Source organism: Oncorhynchus keta, chromosome 6, assembly GCF_023373465.1.
Source record: "Oncorhynchus keta strain PuntledgeMale-10-30-2019 chromosome 6, Oket_V2, whole genome shotgun sequence".
In the NCBI taxonomy this organism is placed as follows: Eukaryota; Metazoa; Chordata; class Actinopteri; order Salmoniformes; family Salmonidae; genus Oncorhynchus; species Oncorhynchus keta.
The window spans coordinates 16,358,788-16,380,761 of NC_068426.1; the positions used below are offsets into that span (position 1 = coordinate 16,358,788).

The 21,974-nt window shown below is 45.8% G+C and overlaps 1 protein-coding gene across 2 annotated transcripts in view; it reads left to right on the top strand.

The window, feature by feature from the left end:
- Positions 1 to 21,665, top strand: part of LOC118372038 (serine/threonine-protein kinase PAK 3) — a 113,818-nt gene extending 92,153 nt beyond the window's left edge. For both annotated transcript variants that reach the window (XM_052520925.1, XM_052520926.1), the window contains 4 exons: positions 12,201 to 12,300; positions 12,668 to 12,864; positions 12,966 to 13,103; positions 21,439 to 21,665. In XM_052520925.1, coding sequence (XP_052376885.1) covers positions 12,201 to 12,300; positions 12,668 to 12,864; positions 12,966 to 13,103; positions 21,439 to 21,528 — 525 coding nt within the window. In that variant the 3' untranslated portion in view covers positions 21,529 to 21,665. The remainder of the gene's footprint in view (positions 1 to 12,200; positions 12,301 to 12,667; positions 12,865 to 12,965; positions 13,104 to 21,438) is intronic.
- Positions 21,666 to 21,974: the final 309 nt, after the last annotated feature.

Genomic DNA, 21,974 nt, shown 5'->3' on the forward strand with positions numbered 1-21,974 from the left:
GACATAATTTTCTGGAATTTTCCAAGCTGTTTAAAGGCACAGTCAACTTAGTGTATGTAAACATCTGACCCACTGGAATTGTGATACAGTGAATTATAAGTGAAATAATCTGTCTGTAAACAATTGTTGGAAAAATGACTTGTGTCATGCACAAAGTAGATGTCCTAACTGACTTGCCAAAACTATAGTTTGTTAACAAGAAATTTGTGGAGTGATTGAAAAACGAGTTTTAATGACTCCAACCTAAACCTCCGACTTCAACTGTATACCTTTCATAATATTTCCCCTAATGTTATTAGACATTTTACATTTACATTTACATTTAAGTCATTTAGCAGACGCTCTTATCCAGAGCGACTTACAAATTGGTGCATTCACCTTATGACATCCAGTGGAACAGCCACTTTACAATAGTGCATCTAAATCTTTCAGGGGGGTGAGAAGGATTACTTATCCTATCCTAGGTATTCCTTAAAGAGGTGGGGTTTCAGGTGTCTCCGGAAGGTGGTGATTGACTCCGCTAGCCACCTCCTCTTTCTCTCTCTATTGTTGCTTCATTCCTTCGTCACTTTCAACAGTTAAATTAAATATGTTTCACTGTCCTTATATTCATCATTCTAATGACAACCGTGAATAATACAGGACTAGAACTAGATGCAGAAGGCTTTCACTTCTCTTCAGGAAGATTGAAGGGTTATGGGTCTGAATAAATAACTGCTACAGCCTACCGTCATCACGGGTTCACTCTTCTTTCAATCTACCCATGAGTTCTATTGGCTGTTTGTATTTAACATTCAGCAAGCAAGAGGATTCGTCCCTCTTCAAATAGGCTACCGGTATAATAAATGCAAACATTCTTTTTCCCATCAAGCTATTCTAGTCTGGCTCTTCCTGCATGGGACTCAAGAGCTAAGGAGAGTTTTTTAAAGAGAGAAGCCGGAGGTGAGTGCATATTGCTCAAGAGACAGAGGCTATAAGTTAGAAGCTCATTATGTATAACCCATCATTAATTAGCTGAAAGAGGAGGCTAGGACATATACAGTATATCAATCTTTAACAGGATGATCTATTTTGGATGCAATTTGAATGGAATTGATGGAGAGAGAGACTGCTCACACATGCTCTGATTTAAAGCATCCATTTTCGAGTGATAGGCTGTTATAAAACTCTGCAGCTGCAATTAAATATGGTGAACCCCGAAAGCCAGAAGGAGATGTGTAATTTAGACACGCATTTGGACCTTACAGTAGTATAGGCTATGCTGCAGCCAATGTAGGTCTACCTGTCACAATAAATAATGTCATCATGGTGAGATGCTTGGTCTACCTGTCACAATAAATAATGTCATCATGGTGAGATGCTAGGTCTACCTGTCACAATAAATAATGTCATCATGGTGAGATGCTAGGTCTACCTGTCACAATAAATAATGTCACCATGGTGAGATGCTAGGTCTACCTGTCACAATAAATAACGTCACCATGGTGAGATGCTAGGTCTACCTGTCACAATAAATAATGTCACCATGGTGAGATGCTAGGTCTACCTGTCACAATAAATAATGTCATCATGGTGAGATGCTAGGTCTACCTGTCACAATAAATAATGTCACCATGGTGAGATGCTAGGTCTACCTGTCACAATAAATAATGTCACCATGGTGAGATGCTAGGTCTACCTGTCACAATAAATAATGTCACCATGGTGAGATGCTAGGTCTACCTGTCACAATAAATAATGTCATCATGGTGAGATGCTAGGTCTACCTGTCACAATAAATAATGTCATCATGGTGAGATGCTAGGTCTACCTGTCACAATAAATAATGTCATCATGGTGAGATGCTAGGTCTACCTGTCACAATAAATAATGTCATCATGGTGAGATGCTAGGTCTACCTGTCACAATAAATAATGTCATCATGGTGAGATGCTAGGTCTACCTGTCACAATAAATAATGTCACCATGGTGAGATGCTAGGTCTACCTGTCACAATAAATAATGTCACCATGGTGAGATGCTAGGTCTACCTGTCACAATAAATAATGTCACCATGGTGAGATGCTAGGTCTACCTGTCACAATAAATAATGTCATCATGGTGAGATGCTAGGTCTACCTGTCACAATAAATAATGTCATCATGGTGAGATGCTAGGTCTACCTGTCACAATAAATAATGTCACCATGGTGAGATGCTAGGTCTACCTGTCACAATAAATAACGTCACCATGGTGAGATGCTAGGTCTACCTGTCACAATAAATAATGTCACCATGGTGAGATGCTAGGTCTACCTGTCACAATAAATAATGTCATCATGGTGAGATGCTAGGTCTACCTGTCACAATAAATAATGTCACCATGGTGAGATGCTAGGTCTACCTGTCACAATAAATAATGTCACCATGGTGAGATGCTAGGTCTACCTGTCACAATAAATAAAGTCACCATGGTGAGATGCTAGGTCTACCTGTCACAATAAATAATGTCATCATGGTGAGATGCTAGGTCTACCTGTCACAATAAATAATGTCACCATGGTGAGATGCTAGGTCTACCTGTCACAATAAATAATGTCACCATGGTGAGATGCTAGGTCTACCTGTCACAATAAATAACGTCACCATGGTGAGATGCTAGGTCTACCTGTCACAATAAATAACGTCACCATGGTGAGATGCTAGGTCTACCTGTCACAATAAATAATGTCACCATGGTGAGATGCTAGGTCTACCTGTCACAATAAATAATGTCATCATGGTGAGATGCTAGGTCTACCTGTCACAATAAATAATGTCACCATGGTGAGATGCTAGGTCTACCTGTCACAATAAATAATGTCATCATGGTGAGATGCTAGGTCTACCTGTCACAATAAATAATGTCACCATGGTGAGATGCTAGGTCTACCTGTCACAATAAATAATGTCATCATGGTGAGATGCTAGGTCTACCTGTCACAATAAATAATGTCACCATGGTGAGATGCTAGGTCTACCTGTCACAATAAATAATGTCACCATGGTGAGATGCTAGGTCTACCTCTCACAATAAATAATGTCACCATGGTGAGATGCTCACCATGGTGGTCTACCTGTCACAATAAATAACGTCACCATGGTGAGATGCTAGGTCTACCTGTCACAATAAATAATGTCACCATGGTGAGATGCTAGGTCTACCTGTCACAATAAATAACGTCACCATGGTGAGATGCTAGGTCTACCTGTCACAATAAATAATGTCATCATGGTGAGATGCTAGGTCTACCTGTCACAATAAATAATGTCACCATGGTGAGATGCTAGGTCTACCTGTCACAATAAATAACGTCACCATGGTGAGATGCTAGGTCTACCTGTCACAATAAATAACGTCACCATGGTGAGATGCTAGGTCTACCTGTCACAATAAATAATGTCACCATGGTGAGATGCTAGGTCTGCTAGGTCTACCTGTCACAATAAATAACGTCACCATGGTGAGATGCTAGGTCTACCTGTCACAATAAATAACGTCACCATGGTGAGATGCTAGGTCTACCTGTCACAATAAATAATGTCATCATGGTGAGATGCTAGGTCTACCTGTCACAATAAATAATGTCATCATGGTGAGATGCTAGGTCTACCTGTCACAATAAATAACGTCACCATGGTGAGATGCTAGGTCTACCTGTCACAATAAATAACGTCACCATGGTGAGATGCTAGGTCTACCTGTCACAATAAATAACGTCACCATGGTGAGATGCTAGGTCTACCTGTCACAATAAATAACGTCACCATGGTGAGATGCTAGGTCTACCTGTCACAATAAATAACGTCACCATGGTGAGATGCTAGGTCTACCTGTCACAATAAATAAATAATGTCATCATGGTGAGATGCTAGGTCTACCTGTCACAATAAATAATGTCATCATGGTGAGATGCTAGGTCTACCTGTCACAATAAATAACGTCACCATGGTGAGATGCTAGGTCTACCTGTCACAATAAATAACGTCACCATGGTGAGATGCTAGGTCTACCTGTCACAATAAATAATGTCATCATGGTGAGATGCTAGGTCTACCTGTCACAATAAATAACGTCACCATGGTGAGATGCTAGGTCTACCTGTCACAATAAATAATGTCATCATGGTGAGATGCTAGGTCTACCTGTCACAATAAATAAAGTCACCATGGTGAGATGCTCGGTCTACCTGTCACAATAAATAACGTCACCATGGTGAGATGCTAGGTCTACCTGTCACAATAAATAATGTCACCATGGTGAGATGCTAAGTCTACCTGTCACAATAAATAATGTCACCATGGTGAGATGCTTGGTCTACCTGTCACAATAAATAATGTCACCATGGTGAGATGCTAGGTCTACCTGTCACAATAAATAATGTCACCATGGTGAGATGCTAGGTCTACCTGTCACAATAAATAATGTCACCATGGTGAGATGCTAGGTCTACCTGTCACAATAAATAATGTCACCATGGTGAGATGCTAGGTCTACCTGTCACAAGAAATAACGTCACCATGGTGAGATGCTAGGTCTACCTGTCACAAGAAATAACGTCACCATGGTGAGATGCTAGGTCTACCTGTCCACAAGAAATAACAATAAATAACGTCACTAGGTCTACCTGTCACAATAAATAACGTCACCATGGTGAGATGCTAGGTCTACCTCTCACAAGAAATAACGTCACCATGGTGAGATGCTAGGTCTACCTGTCACAAGATATAACGTCACCATGGTGAGATGCTAGGTCTACCTGTCACAAGAAATAACGTCACCATGGTGAGATGCTAGGTCTACCTGTCACAAGAAATAACGTCACCATGGTGAGATGCTAGGTCTACCTGCCACAAGAAATAACGTCACCATGGTGAGATGCTAGGTCTACCTGTCACAATAAATAACGTCACCATGGTGAGATGCTAGGTCTACCTGTCACAATAAATAACGTCACCATGGTGAGATGCTAGGTCTACCTGTCACAAGAAATAACGTCACCATGGTGAGATGCTAGGTCTACCTGTCACAATAAATAACGTCACCATGGTGAGATGCTAGGTCTACCTGTCACAAGAAATAACGTCACCATGGTGAGATGCTAGGTCTACCTCTCACAAGAAATAACGTCACCATGGTGAGATGCTAGGTCTACCTGTCACAATATATAACGTCACCATGGTGAGATGCTAGGTCTACCTGTCACAAGAAATAACGTCACCATGGTGAGATGCTAGGTCTACCTGTCACAAGAAATAACGTCACCATGGTGAGATGCTAGGTCTACCTGTCACAATAAATAACGTCACCATGGTGAGATGCTAGGTCTACCTGTCACAAGAAATAACGTCACCATGGTGAGATGCTAGGTCTACCTGTCACAAGAAATAACGTCACCATGGTGAGATGCTAGGTCTACCTCTCACAAGAAATAACGTCACCATGGTGAGATGCTAGGTCTACCTGTCACAATAAATAACGTCACCATGGTGAGATGCTAGGTCTACCTGTCACAAGAAATAACGTCACCATGGTGAGATGCTAGGTCTACCTCTCACAAGAAATAAAGTGACCATGGTGAGATACTATGTCTACCTCTCACAAGAAATAACATCAGTAAATAACTTATTATAATTTACCGGTGTTGGGCTGTAAACTCAGTAAGTCTCAGTAACCGTGTTTCTGCAATTCAACCCTAGTTACCACCCCTCAGTGACAGACCTCCACTGTCATCCCCTTACCACGTACCACCCCTCAGTGGCAGTCCCCTACTGTCAACCCCTTACCACTGACCACCCCTCAGTGACAGTCCTCTACTGTCAACCCCTTACCACTGACCACCCCTCAGTGACAGTCCTCTACTGTCAACCCCTTACCACTTACCACCCCTCAGTGACAGTCCTCTACTGTCAACCCCTTACCACTTACCACCCCTCAGTGACAGTCCTCTACTGTCAACCACTTACAAGTTACCACCCCTCAGTGGCAGTCCTCCACTGTCAACCCCTTACCAGTTACCACCCCTCAGTGACAGTCCTCTACTGTCAACCACTTACCAGTTACCACCCCTTAGTGACAGTCCTCTACTGTCAACCCCTTACCACTTACCACTCCTCAGTTACAGTCCTCTACTGTCAACACCTTACCAGTTACCACCTCTTAGTGACAGTCCTCTACTGTCAACCCCTTACCACTTACCACTCCTCAGTTACAGTCCTCTACTGTCAACCCCTTACCAGTTACTACCCCTCAATGACAGACCTCCACTGTCAACCCCTTACCACTTACCACCCCTCAGTAACAGTCCTCTACTGTCAACCCCTTACCACTTACCACCCCTCAGTGGCAGTCCTCTACTGTCAACCCCTTACCACTTACCACCCCTCAGTGACAGTTCTCTACTGTCAACCCCTTACCGGTTACCACCCCTCAGTGACAGTTCTCTACCGTCAACCCCTTACCAGTTACTACCCCTCAGTGACATTCCTCTATTGTCAACCCCTCACCAGTCACCTCAACGCAATCAAGACAAAGCTGATCGTGGACTACAGGAAAAGGAGGGCCCGTGGACACTCCCATTCACATCGACGGGGCTATAATGGAGGGGGTTGAGAGCTTCCACATTACCAACAAACTATCATGGTCCAAACACAGGGCACGACAATGCCTATTCTCCCTCAGGAGACTGAAAAGATTTGGCATGGATCCTTAGATCCTCAAAAGGTTCTACAGCTGCCCCATCGAGAGCATCCTGACTGGTTGCATCACTGCCTGGTATGGTAACTGCTCGACCTCCGACCGCACGGCACTACAGAGGGTAGTGCGTATGGCCCAGTACATCACCGGGGCCGATGTACTGGGCCATCAACGGGGCCAAGCTTCCTGCCATCCAGGACCTCTATACCAGGTGGTGTCAGAGGAAGGCCCTAAAAAATGGTCAAAGACTCCAGCCACCCTAGTCATAGACTGTTCTCTCTGCTACCGCACGGAAAGCGGTACCGGAGCACCATGTCTAGGTCCAAGAGGTTTCTAAACAGCTCTACCCCCAAGCCATAAGACTCCTCAACATCTAATCAAATGGCTTTTACAGGCTATTTGCATTGCCCCCACCCCCCATTTACGCTGCTGCTAACAGGTGCCCCCACACATTGAGTCTGTGCCGGTACCCTCTGTATATAGCCTCGCTATTGTTATTTTACTACTGCTCTTTCATTATTTGTTATTATTTGTTACTTTTATTAATTTTTTGGTATTTTCTTAAAATTGCATTGTTAGTTAAGGGCTTCTAAGTAAGCATTTCACTGTAAGGTGTTGTTGTATTCAAGGCATGTGACAAATACAATTTGATTTGATTTGGAACCTCTGCCTTCTCCACTGTAACCCCTGTCTTCTCCACTGTAACCTCTGTCTTCTCCACTGTAACCTCTGTCTTCTCCACTGTAACCTCTGTCTTCTCCACTGTAACCTCTGTCTTCTCCACTGTAACCTCTGTCTTCTCCACTGTAACCTCTGTCTTCTCCACTGTAACCTCCCCCATCTCCACTGTAACCTCTGTCTTCTCCACTGTAACCTCTGTCTTCTCCACTGTAACCTCCCCCATCTCCACTGTAACCTCTGTCTTCTCCACTGTAACCTCTGTCTTCTCCACTGTAACCTCTGTCTTCTCAATTTGATTTGATTGTGCCTTCTCCACTGTAACCTCCCCCTTCTCCACTGTAACCTCTGTCTTCTCCACTGTAACCTCTGTCCTCCACTGTAACCTCTGTCTTCTCCACTGTAACCTCCCCATCTCCACTGTAACCTCTGTCTTCTCCACTGTAACCTCTGTCTTCTCCACTGTAACCTCTGTCTTCTCCACTGTAACCTCTGTCTTCTCCACTGTAACCTCTGCCTTCTCCACTGTAACCTCTGTCTTCTCCACTGTAACCTCTGTCTTCTCCACTGTAACCTCCCCCATCTCCACTGTAACCTCCCCCATCTCCACTGTAACCTCCCCATCTCCACTGTAACCTCCCCCATCTCCACTGTAACCTCCCCATCTCCACTGTAACCTCCCCCATCTCCACTGTAACCTCCCCCATCTCCACTGTAACCTCTGTCTTCTCCACTGTAACCTCCCCCATCTCCACTGTAACCTCTGTCTTCTCCACTGTAATCTCTGTCTTCTCCACTGTAATCTCTGTCTTCTCCACTGTAACTTCTGTCTTCTCCACTGTAATCTTGGTCTCCTCCACTGTAACCTCTGTCTTCTCCACTGTAACCTCTGTCTTCTCCACTGTAACCTCTGCCTTCTCCACTGTAACCTCTGTCTTCTCCACTGTAACCTCCCCCATCGCCACTGTAACCTCTGTCTTCTCCACTGTAACCTCCCCCATCTCCACTGTAACCTCTGTCTTCTCCACTGTAACCCTCTGTCTTCTCCACTGTTCATATTAAATATCAATCAATCAATCAATCAAATGTATTTATAAAGCCCTTTTTACATCAGCTGCTGACACAAAGTGCTGTACAGAAACCCATCCTAAAACCCCAAACAACAAGCAATGCAGGTGTAGAAGCACAGTGGCTAGGAAAAACTCCCTAGAAAGGCCAGAACCTAGGAAGAAACCTAGAGAGGAACCAGGCTATGAGGGGTGGCCAGTCCTCTTCTGGCTGTGCCGGGTGGAGATTATAACAGAACATGGCCAAGATGTTCAAATGTTCATAGATGACCAACAGGGTCAAAAAATAATAATCACAGTAGTTGTCGAGGGTGCAACAGGTCAGCACCTCAGGAGTAAATGTCAGTTGGCTTTTCATAGCCGATCATTCAGAGTATCTCTACCACTCCTGCTGTCTCTAGATAGTTGAAAACAGCAGGTCTGGGACAGGTAGCACGTCTCGTGAACAGGTCAGAGTTCAATAGCCGCAGGCAGAACAGTTGAAACTGGAGAATATAACCCCACCCACTTTGCCAAAGCACAGCCCCCACACCACTAGAAGGATCTCTTCAACCACCAACTTAGCATCCTGAGACAAGGCCGAGTATAGCCCACAAAGATCTCTGCCACGGCACAACCCAAGGGGGGGTGCCAACCCGGACAGGAAGATCACGTCAGTGACTCAACCCACTCAAGTGACGCACCCCTCCTAGGGACGGCATGGAAGAGCACCAGTAAGCCAGTGACTCAGTCCCTGTAATAGGGTTACAGGCAGAGAATCCCAGTGGAGAGAGGGGAATCGGCCAGGCAGAGACAGCAAGGGCGGTTCGTTACTCCAGAGCCTTTCCGTTCACCTTCACACTCCTGGGCCAGACTACACTCAATTATAGGACCTACTGAAGAGTAAAGTCTTGAGTAAAGTCTTAAAGGTTGAGACCAAGTCTGCGTCTCTCACATGGATAGGCAGACCATTCCATAAAAATTGAGCTCTATAGGAGAAAGCCCTGCCTCCAGCTGTTTGCTTTGAAATTCTAGGGACAGTAAGGAGGCCTGCATCTTGTGACCATAGCGTACGTGTAGGTATGTATGGCAGGACCAAATCGGAAAGATAGATAGGAGCAAGCCCATATAATGCTTTGTAGGTTAGCAGTAAAAAAACCTGAAATCAGCCCTTGCCTTAACAGGAAGCCAGTGTAGAAAGGCTAGCACTGGAGTAATATGATCACATTATTTTGTTCTAGTCTAGATTCTAGCAGCCTTATTTAGCACTAACTGAAGTTTATTTAGTGCTTTATCCAGGTAGCCGGAAAGTAGATGTCACGCCCTGAGCTTTTTATGTCTCTATTTTTGTTTGGTCAGGGTGTGATTTGGGTGGGCATTCTATTTTCTATGTTTTGTATTTCTTTGTTTTGGCCGGGTATGGTTCTCAATCAGGAACAGCTGTCTATCGTTGTCTCTGATTGGGAACCATACTTAGGCAGCCCTCCCACCTGTGATTGGGGGTAGTTAACTTTGTTTGTGGCTCATAGCCCTTAAGCTTCACGGTTGTTTTGTATTGGTTATTGTTTTTGTCGGCGTCATTTCTAATAAAGGGAATATGTTGCTTTGAGGAGCATGTGACCCAGGCACCAGGCACCATGCTTTGCGGTTACACGTACTTTGTCGCCGGTACGCATCCACAGCCCAATGCGTCCTGTGCCAGCGCCCCGCAGTTGCCGGGCTAGGGTAATCATCTAGCCAGGATGGGTTGTGCCAGCTCTGCACTCCAGACCTCCGCTGCGTCTCCACGGCCCAGTATATCTTGTGCCAGTTCCACGCATCCGGTCTCCTCTATGTCTCCCCAGCCTGGCGAGTCCTGTGCCTGCTCCCAGAGCCAGGCCTCATGTGTGTCTCTCCACTCCAGTGATGATCCATGGCACGAAGCCTCCAGTGATGATCCATGGCACGAAGCCTCCAGTGATGATCCATGGCACGAAGCCTCCAGTGATGATCCATGGCACGAAGCCTCCAGTGATGATCCATGGCACGAAGCCTCCAGTGATGATCCATGGCACGAAGCCTCCAGTGATGATCCATGGCACGAAGCCTCCAGTGATGATCCATGGCACGAAGCCTTCAACGACGGCCTCCAGTCCGGAGCCTCCAGAGACGGTCTCCATTCCGGAGCCCACAGAGACCGTCTCAAGTCCGGGGCCCACAGCGAGGGTGCCCAGTCCGGGGCCCGCAGCGAGGGTCCCCACACCAGGGGTGCCACCAAAGCGGGGTGAGCCAGAGGTGGAGCGGGGTCTACGTCCCACACCAGAGCCGCCACCGTGGATAGATGCCCACCCAGACCCTCCCCTATAGGTTCAGGTTTTGCGGCCAGAATCCGCACCTTTGGGGGGAGGGGTACTGTCACGCCCTGTCCTTAGAGCTTTTAATGTATCTATTTTGGTTTCGTCAGGGTGTGATTTGGGTGGGCATTCTATGTTCTATTTTCTATGTTTTGTATTTCTTTGTTTTGGCTGGGTATGGTTCTCAATCAGGGACAGCTGTCTATCGTTGTCTCTGATTGGGAACCATACTTAGGCAGCCCTTTTTCCCACCTGTGATTGTGGGTAGTTAACTTTGTTTGTGGCACATGGCCCTTAAGCTTCACGGTTGTTTTGTGTTTTATTGTTTTTGTTGGCGTCATTTCTAATAAAGGGAATATGTACGCTCACCACGCTGCGCTTTGGTCCTCTTCTTCAGACGGCCGTGACAGTAGAGCATTGCAGTATTCTAACCTAGAAGTGACAAAAGCATGTATTCATTTTTGTGCATCATTTTGGACAGACAGTTTCTGATTTTTGCAATGTTATGTAGTTGTAAAAAAGCTGTCCTTGAAATAGTCTTGATATGTTCGTCAAGAGAGACCAGGGTCCAGAGTAATGCCAAGGTCCTTCACAGTTTTATTTGAGACAACTGTACAACCATCAAGATTAATTGTCAGATTCAATATCTATTTTTTTCTTGGGACCTAGAACAAGCATCTCTGTTTTGTCCGAGTTTAAAAGTAGAAGGTTTGCCGCCATCACTTCCTTATGTCTGAAACACAGGCTTCCAAGAAGGGCAATTTTGGGGTTTCACCATGTTTCATCGACATGCACAACTGTGCGTCGTCCGCATAGCAGTGAAAGTTAACATTATGATTCCGAATGACACCACCAAGAGGTAAAATATATAATGAAAACAATAGTGGTCCTAAAACAGAGCCTTGAGGAACACCGGAATGTACTGTTGATTTATCGGAGGACAAACCATCCACAGAGACAAACTGATATCTTTCCGACAGATAAGATCTAAACCAGGCCAGAACTTGTCCGTGTAGACCAATTTGGGTTTCCCATCTCTCCAAAAGAATGTGGAACAGCTTTTTCAAAAATTTGAGAGGAATGGGAGATGCGATATAGACCGATAGTATTTTATATTTTCTGGGTCAAGGTTTGGCTTTTTAAGAGAGGCTTTATTACTGCCACTTTTAGTGTGTTTGGTACACATCCGGTGGATAGAGAGCCGTTTATTATGTTCAACATAGGATAGCCAAGCACAGGAAGCAGCTCTTTCAGTAGTTTAGTTGGAATAGGGTCCAGTATGCAGCCTGAAGGTTTAGAGGCCATGATTATGTTCATCATTGTGTCAAGAGATATAATACTAAAACACTTGGTTCAGAGATCAAGGCTTTTGTGGTTATTTTAAAGATCTTAATTGGGAGAAATGTGTCTGTGTCTCCACTCTCTACAGTGTCTGCAGGCTCTGGACTTCCTGCACTCCAACCAGGTGATCCACAGAGACATCAAGAGTGACAACATCCTGCTGGGTATGGATGGCTCAGTCAAGCTCAGTAAGTCACCTCACCAGTAGGGGACAGGCAGGGACGAGGGTGGAATGATGCAGTCAATGGTATGTTGGTAGAGAGAGTCATGTGGAAATGGATGGGATTGGGGGAAAGAGTCATGTGGAAATGGATGGGATTGGGGGAGAGAGTCATGTGGAAATGGATGGGATTGGGGGAGAGAGTCATGTGGAAATGGATGGGATTGGGGGAAAGAGTCATGTGGAAATGGATGGGATTGGGGGAAAGAGTCATGTGGAAATGGATGGGATTGGGGGAGAGAGTCATGTGGAAATGGATGGGATTGGGGGAAAGAGTCATGTGGGAAATGAGTGGAGTTGAAAACAATGTCTGGCGTGTTTCTCTCTCCCTGCAGCCGACTTTGGGTTCTGTGCCCAGATCACCCCAGAGCAGAACAAGCGAAGCACCATGGTGGGCACACCCTATTGGATGGCACCCGAGGTTGTGACCCGTAAGGCCTACGGGCCCAAGGTGGACATCTGGTCCCTGGGTATCATGGCTATAGAGATGGTGGAGGGAGAACCTCCCTACCTTAATGAGAACCCTCTCAGGGTAAGACTGAAACACACCATCTACACTACACACACATCCAGGGATATACTATTTGATCAGTAACTGATTGGTCCTCTCCACCCCTCTTTCCATCTCCTCAGGCTCTGTACCTAATCGCCACCAACGGGACTCCAGAGCTGCAGAACCCTGAGCGTCTGACCTCCGTGTTCAGAGACTTCCTCAACCGCTGCCTGGAGATGGACGTGGACCGCAGAGGCTCAGCCAAGGAGCTCCTCCAGGTACACAACAACCCACCCTGACCAAAACATAACCTATGTAAACCTGACCCCTCTAGCATAACCCAAAGCTGACCACTAACATAACCCTAACCTAAACCTGACCACTCTAACATAACCCTAACCTAAACCTGACTACTCTAACATAACCCTAACCTAAACCTGACCACTCTAACATAACCCAACCCTGACCACTCTAACATAACCCAACCCTGACCACTCTAACATAACCCAACCCTGACCACTCTAACATAACCCAACCCTGACCACTCTAACATAACCCAAAGCTGACCACAAACCTAACCCTAACCTAAACCTGACCACTCTAACCCAACCCTAACCTAAACCTGACCACTCTTAACATAACCTTAACCTAAACCTGACCACTCTAACATAACCCTAACCTAAACCTGACCACTCTAACATAACCCAACCCTGACCAATCTAGAATAACCCAACCCTGACCACTGTAGAATAACCCAACCCTGACCACTCTAGCGTAACCCAACCCTGACCACTCTAGCGTAACCCAACCCTGACCACTCTAGCATAACCCAACCCTGACCACTCTAGCGTAACCCAACCCTGACCACTCTAGCATAACCCAACCCTGCCCACTCTAGCATAACCCAAATCTGACCACTCTAGCATAACCCTAACCTAAACTTGACCACTCTAACCTAAACCTGACCACTCTAACATAACCCTAACCTAAACCGCCCACTCTAACATAACCCTAACCTAAACCGACCACTCTAACATAACCCTAACCTAAACCGACCACTCTAACATAACCCAACCCTGACCACTCTGACATAACCCTAAATCTGACCACTCTAACATAACCCAACCCTGACCACTCTAACATAACCCAAATCTGACCACTCTAACATAACCCTAACCTAAATCTGACCACTCTAACATAACCCTAACCTAAATCTGACCACTCTAACATAACCCTAACCTAAACCTGACCACTCCAACAGAACCCAAAGCTGACCACTCTAACATAACCCTAACCTAAACCTGACCACTCCAACAGAACCCAAAGCTGACCACTAACATAACCCTAACCTATACCTGACCACTCTAACATAACCCTAACCTAAACCTGACCACTCTAACATAACTCAACCCTGACTACTCTAACATAACCCTAACCTAAACCTGCCCACTCTAACATAACCCAACCCTGCCCACTCTAACATAACCCAACCCTGACCACTGTAGAATAACCCAACCCTGACCACTCTAACATAACCCAACCCTGACCACTGTAGAATAATCCAACCCTGCCCACTCTAACATAACCCAACCCTGACCACTGTAGAATAACCCAACCCTGACCACTGTAGAATAACCCAACACTGACCACTCTAACATAACCCAACCCTGACCACTCTAACATAACCCTAACCTAAACCTGACCACTCTAAAATAACCCAACCCTGACCACTCTAACATAACCCAACCCTGACCACTCTAACATAACCCTAACCTAAACCGCCCACTCTAACATAACCCTAACCTAAACCGCCCACTCTAACATAACCCTAACCTAAACCGACCACTCTAACATAACCCTAACCTAAACCGCCCACTCTAACATAACCCTAACCTGACTAACATAACCCTAACCTAAACCGCCCATAACATAACCCTAACCTAAACCGCCCACTCTAACATAACCCTAACCTAAACCGACCACTCTAACATAACCCAACCCTGACCACTCTGACATAACCCTAAATCTGACCACTCTAACATAACCCAACCCTGACCACTCTAACATAACCCTAACCTAAACCTGACCACTCTAACATAACCCTAACCTAAACCTGACCACTCCAACATAACCCAAAGCTGACCACTAACATAACCCAAAGCTGACCACTAACATAACCCTAACCTATACCTGACCACTCTAACATAACCCAAAGCTGACCACTAACATAACCCTAACCTAAACCTGACCACTCTAACATAACTCAACCCTGACTACTCTAACATAACCCTAACCCAACCCTGACCACTCTAACATAACCCAACCCTGACCACTCTAGCATAGCCCAACCCTGACCACTCTAGCATAACCCAACCCTGCCCACTCTAACATAACCCAACCCTGACCACTGTAGAATAACCCAACACTGACCACTCTAACATAACCCAACACTGACCACTCTAACATAACCCAACCCTGACCACTCTAACATAACCCAACCCTGACCACTCTAGCATAGCCCAACCCGGACCACTCTAACATAACCCAACCCTGACCACTGTAGAATAACCCAACCCTGACCACTCTAACATAACCCAACCCTGACCACTCTAGCATAGCCCAACCCGGACCACTCTAACATAACCCAACCCTGACCACTGTAGAATAACCCAACACTGACCACTCTAACATAACCCAACCCTGCCCACTCTAACATAACCCAACCCTGCCCACTCTAACATAACCCAACCCTGACCACTGTAGAATAACCCAACACTGACCACTCTAACATAACCCAACCCTGACCACTCTAACATAACCCAACCCTGACCACTGTAGAATAACCCAACCCTGACCACTCTAACATAACCCAACCCTGACCACTGTAGAATAACCCAACCCTGACCACTCTAGCATAACCCTAACCTAAACTTGACCACTCTAACATAACCCTAACCTAAACCTGACCACTCTAACATAACCCTAACCTAAACCTGACCACTCTAACATAACCCAAATCTGACCACTCTAACATAACCCTAAGCTAAACCTGACCACTCTAACATAACCCTAACCTAAACCTGACCATTCCAACATAACCCTAACCTAAACCTGACCACTCTAACATAACCCTAACCTAAACATGACCACTCTAACATAACCCAACCCTGACCAATCTAGAATAACCCAACCCTGACCAATCTAGAATAACCCAACCCTGACCACTGTAGAATAACCCAACCCTGACCACTCTAGCGTAACCCAACCCTGACCACTCTAGCATAACCCAACCCTGACCACTCTAGCGTAACCCAACCCTGACCACTCTAGCATAACCCAACCCTGACCACTCTAGCGTAACCCAACCCTGACCACTCTAGCATAACCCAACCCTGCCCACTCTAGCATAACCCAAATCTGACCACTCTAGCATAACCCTAACCTAAACTTGACCACTCTAACCTAAACCTGACCACTCTAACATAACCCTAACCTAAACCTGACCACTCTAACATAACCCAACCCTGACCACTCTAACATAACCCTAACCTAAACCGCCCACTCTAACATAACCCTAACCTAAACCGACCACTCTAACATAACCCTAACCTAAACCGACCACTCTAACATAACCCAACCCTGACCACTCTGACATAACCCTAAATCTGACCACTCTAACATAACCCAACCCTGAACACTCTAACATAACCCAAATCTGACCACTCTAACATAACCCTAACCTAAACCTGACCACTCTAACATAACCCTAACCTAAACCTGACCACTCTAACATAACCCTAACCTAAACCTGACCACTCCAACATAACCCAAAGCTGACCACTAACATAACCCACTCTAACATAACCCTAACCTAAACCTGACCACTCTAACATAACCCTAACCTAAACCTGACCACTCTAAAATAACCCAACCCTGACCACTCTAACATAACCCAACCCTGACCACTCTAACATAACCCAACCCTGACCACTCTAACATAACCCTAACCTAAACCGCCCACTCTAACATAACCCTAACCTAAACCGACCACTCTAACATAACCCTAACCTAAACCGACCACTCTAACATAACCCTAACCTAAACCGACCACTCTAACATAACCCTAACCTAAACCGCCCACTCTAACATAACCCTAACCTAAACCGCCCACTCTAACATAACCCTAACCTAAACCGACCACTCTAACATAACCCTAACCTAAACCGACCACTCTAACATAACCCTAACCTAAACCGACCACTCTAACATAACCCAACCCTGACCACTCTGACATAACCTAAATCTGACCACTCTAACATAACCCAACCCCGACCACTCTAACATAACCCTAACCTAAACCTGACCACTCTAACATAACCCTAACCTAAACCTGACCACTCTAACATAACCCAAAGCTGACCACTAACATAACCCTAACCTAAACCTGACCACTCTAACATAACCCTAACCTAAACCGACCACTCTAACATAACCCTAACCTAAACCGACCACTCTAACATAACCCTAACCTAAACCGCCCACTCTAACATAACCCTAACCTAAACCGCCCACTCTAACATAACCCTAACCTAAACCGACCACTCTAACATAACCCTAACCTAAACCGACCACTCTAACATAACCCAACCCTGACCACTCTGACATAACCCTAAATCTGACCACTCTAACATAACCCAACCCTGACCACTCTAACATAACCCTAACCTAAACCTGACCACTCTAACATAACCCTAACCTAAACCTGACCACTCCAACATAACCCAAAGCTGACCACTAACATAACCCACTCTAACATAACCCTAACCTAAACCTGACCACTCTAACATAACCCTAACCTAAACCTGACCACTCTAACATAACCCTAACCTAAACCTGACCACTCTAACATAACTCAACCCTGACTACTCTAACATAACCCTAACCCAACCCTGACCACTCTAACATAACCCAACCCTGACCACTCTAGCATAGCCCAACCCTGACCACTCTAGCATAACCCAACCCTGCCCACTCTAACATAACCCAACCCTGCCCACTCTAACATAACCCAACCCTGACCACTGTAGAATAACCCAACCCTGACCACTCTAACATAACCCAACCCTGACCACTGTAGAATAATCCAACCCTGCCCACTCTAACATAACCCAACCCTGACCACTGTAGAATAACCCAACCCTGACCACTCTAACATAACCCAACCCTGACCACTCTAACATAACCCTAACCTAAACCTGACCACTCTAACATAACCCAACCCTGACCAATGTAGAATAACCCAACACTGACCACTCTAGCATAGCCCAACCCGGACCACTCTAACATAACCCAACCCTGACCACTGTAGAATAACCCAACACTGACTACTCTAACATAACCCAACCCTGACCACTCTAGCATAACCCAACCCTGCCCACTCTAACATAACCCAACCCTGCCCACTCTAGCATAGCCCAACCCGGACCACTCTAACATAACCCAACCCTGACCACTGTAGAATAACCCAACCCTGACCACTCTAACATAACCCAACCCTGACCACTGTAGAATAACCCAACACTGACCACTCTAACATAACCCAACCCTGACCACTGTAGAATAACCCAACACTGACCACTCTAACATAACCCAACCCTGACCACTGTAGAATAACCCAACACTGACCACTCTAACATAACCCAACCCTGACCACTGTAGAATAACCCAACCCTGACCACTCGAACATAACCCAACCCTGACCACTCTAACATAACCCAACCCTGACCACTGTAGAATAACCTAACACTGACCACTCTAACATAACCCAACCCTGACCACTCTAACATAACCCAACCCTGACCACTCTAACATAACCCAACCCTGACCACTGTAGAATAACCCAACACTGACCACTCTAACATAACCCAACCCTGACCACTGTAGAATAACCCAACACTGACCACTCTAACATAACCCAACCCTGACCACTCTAACATAACCCAACCCTAACCACTGTAGAATAACCCAACCCTGACCACTCTAACATAACCCAACCCTGACCACTGTAGAATAATCCAACCGTGACCACTCTAGCATAACCCTAACCTAATCTTGACCACTCTAACATAACCCTAACCTAAACCTGACCACTCTAACATAACCCTAACCTAAACCTGACCACTCTAACATAACCCAAATCTGACCACTCTAACATAACCCTAAGCTAAACCTGACCACTCTAACATAACCCAAATCTGACCACACCAACTAGTCTACTCCTACATTACTATAGCAACATGCATGCCACACCCACCTGAGGAGCTGTCTTTTCAGCAAAATCCACTTGTTACTTAAATCTGTCTGGATTGATTGCTTTCATTTTACTCCTGTGACTCTTTCATACTCTTGCTTGTGGCTGTCTTTTTTCCCCGTTAACGTTATCACATTATGTTTGTCATGACCTGTCAAATACACCCCGGTAATGGCTGAAATGGGCTCAATGCAATACATTGTCTTTCCGTTGCATCCATAAGATTGCTAAAGCTTTGTCTGGGATTTAACACATCAGATAGACATTTGCATCATAAGAAAGATAACTTTTTTTTGAGGGGTATACATTTTATGTGTGGAATTTAAAAAAGTAATCATTTAAAATACACTGCTCAAAAAAAGAAAAGGAAACACTACTGACAACAAAATCACACAAACATCAATGGAAATCAAACTACAGGCTGATCCAACTTGTAATGTCCTTAAAACAAGTCAAAAGGAGGCTCAGTAGTGTGTGTGGCCTCCACGTGCCTGTATGACCTCCCTACAACGCCTGGGCATGCTCCTGATGAGGTGGCGGATAGTCTCCCAGATCTGGACTAAAGCATCCGCCAACTCCTGGACAGTCTGTGGTGTAACGTGGCGTTGGTGGATGGAGCGAGATATGATGGGACGACAGGGTAGCCTAGTGGTTAGAGCGTTGAACTAGTAACCGGAAGGTTGCAACCCCCGAGCTGACAAGGTACAAATCTGTCGTTCTGCCCCTGAACAGGCAGTTAACCCGCTGTTCCTAGGCCATCATTGAAAATTAGAATTTGTTCTTAACTGACTTGCCTAGTTAAATAAAGGTAAGAAAATAAAATAATAACGTCCCAGATGTGCTCAATTGGATTCAGGTCTGGGGAACAGGCGGGCCAGTCCATAGCATCAATGCCTTCCTCTTGTAGGAACTGCTGACACACTCCAGCCACATGAGATCTAGCATTGTCTTGCATTCGGAGGAACCCAGGGCCAACCGCACCAGCATATGGTCTCACAAGGGGTATGAGGATCTCATCTCGGGACCTAATGGCAGTCAGGCTACCTCTGGCGAGCACATGGAGGGCTGTGCGGCCCCCCCAAGAAATGCCACCCCACACCATGACTGACCCACCGCCAAACCGGTCATGCTGGAGGATGTTGCAGGCAGCAGAACGTTCTCCACGGCGTCTCCAGACTCTGTCACGTCTGTTACGTGCTCAGTGTGAACCTGCTTTCATCTGTGAAGAGCACAGGGCGCCAGTGGCGAATTTGCCAATCTTGGTGTTCTCTGGCAAATGCCAAAAGTCCTCCACGGTTTTGGGCTGTAAGCACAACCCCCACCTGTGGACGTCGGGCCCTCATACCACCCTCATGGAGTCTGTTTCTGACCGTTTGAGCAGACACGTGCACATTTGTGGCCTGCTGGAGGTCATTTTGCAGGGCTCTGGCAGTGCTCCTCCTGCTCCTCCTTGCACAAAGGCGGAGGTAGCGGTCCTGCTGCTGGGTTTGTTGCCCTCCTACGGCCTCCTCCACGTCTCTTGATGTACTGGCCTGTCTCCTAGTAGCGCCTCCATGCTCTGGACACTACGCTGACAGACACAGCAAACCTTCTTGCCACATCTCGCATTGATGTGCCATCCTGGATGAGCTGCACTACCTGAGCCACTTGTGTGGGTTGTAGACTCCGTCTCATGCTACCACTAGAGTGAAAGCACTACCAGCATTCAAAAGTGACCAAAACCTCAGCCAGGAAGCATAGGAACTGAGAAGTGGTCTGTGGTCACCACCTGCAGAACCACCCCTTTATTGGGGGTGTCTTGCTAATTGCCTATAATTTCCACCTATTCCATTTGCACAACAGCATGTGAAATTTATTGTCAATCAGTGTTGCTTCCTAAGTGGACAGTTTGATTTCACAGAAGTGTGATTGACTTGGAGTTACATTGTGTTGTTTAAGTGTTCCCTTCATTTATTTGAGCAGTGTATATTCATATATGCAAATATATCATGTGTATGTACGCAAATGAGGCAAATATAATTTTCTTTATTTTAACACAAAATATAAAGTGCATTTTAAAAGAAACGGGAAACAACATTTTTATACATGACCCTAAGCATGATGGGATGTTAAGTGGTTAGTTAACTCAGGAACCACACTTGTGTGGAAGCACCTGCTTTAATATACTTAGTATCCTTCATTTACTCGCGTGTTTTCTTTATTCTGGCAGTTACGTGTACAGCTCTAACCTTAAGTCACAGTCTGTACACGCAGGGTTGCAGAGCATTCCCCTCATCGCTATTCTTTTCTTGTGTTCCTTGCAGCATTCATTCCTGAAGTTAGCCAAGCCCCTGTCCAGCCTGAGCCCTCTGATTGTAGCAGCCAAGGAGGCCATAAAAAACAGCAGCCGCTAGAGGACGCCATGTGTCCACACACAGAGCTGGACCCTGCTCCATGGTGTTGTGTGACAGAGAGACAGCACAAGGACAGACCAGTAACCAACCCCTCTGCTGCCTCATACAGGGGATGGACAGCTGGCCTGCAGGGCCTCTCTGCTGCTGAACCGCCTGCCGCCTCCTCCTCTAGTTCTCCAGCATTCTGTACATGTGGAGCAGTCTGTCAGACGTCTGTTAGCGTGTGTGTAAACGTGTGTGTAAGAGTGTGTGCGTGAGCGTGTGTGCATAAGCGTGTGTGCATAAGCGTGTGTACATAAGCGTGTGTGCATAAGCGTGTGTTTGGCCTGTGAGGGGAGTAGAGGCTCCTAAACTAAATACTAAAAATAGAAAATACGAAGAAAAAACCCCAAAAAGATCCTTTTCAAAAGGGAGAGACCCAGGAAGAGAGGCAGAACGTAACAGCA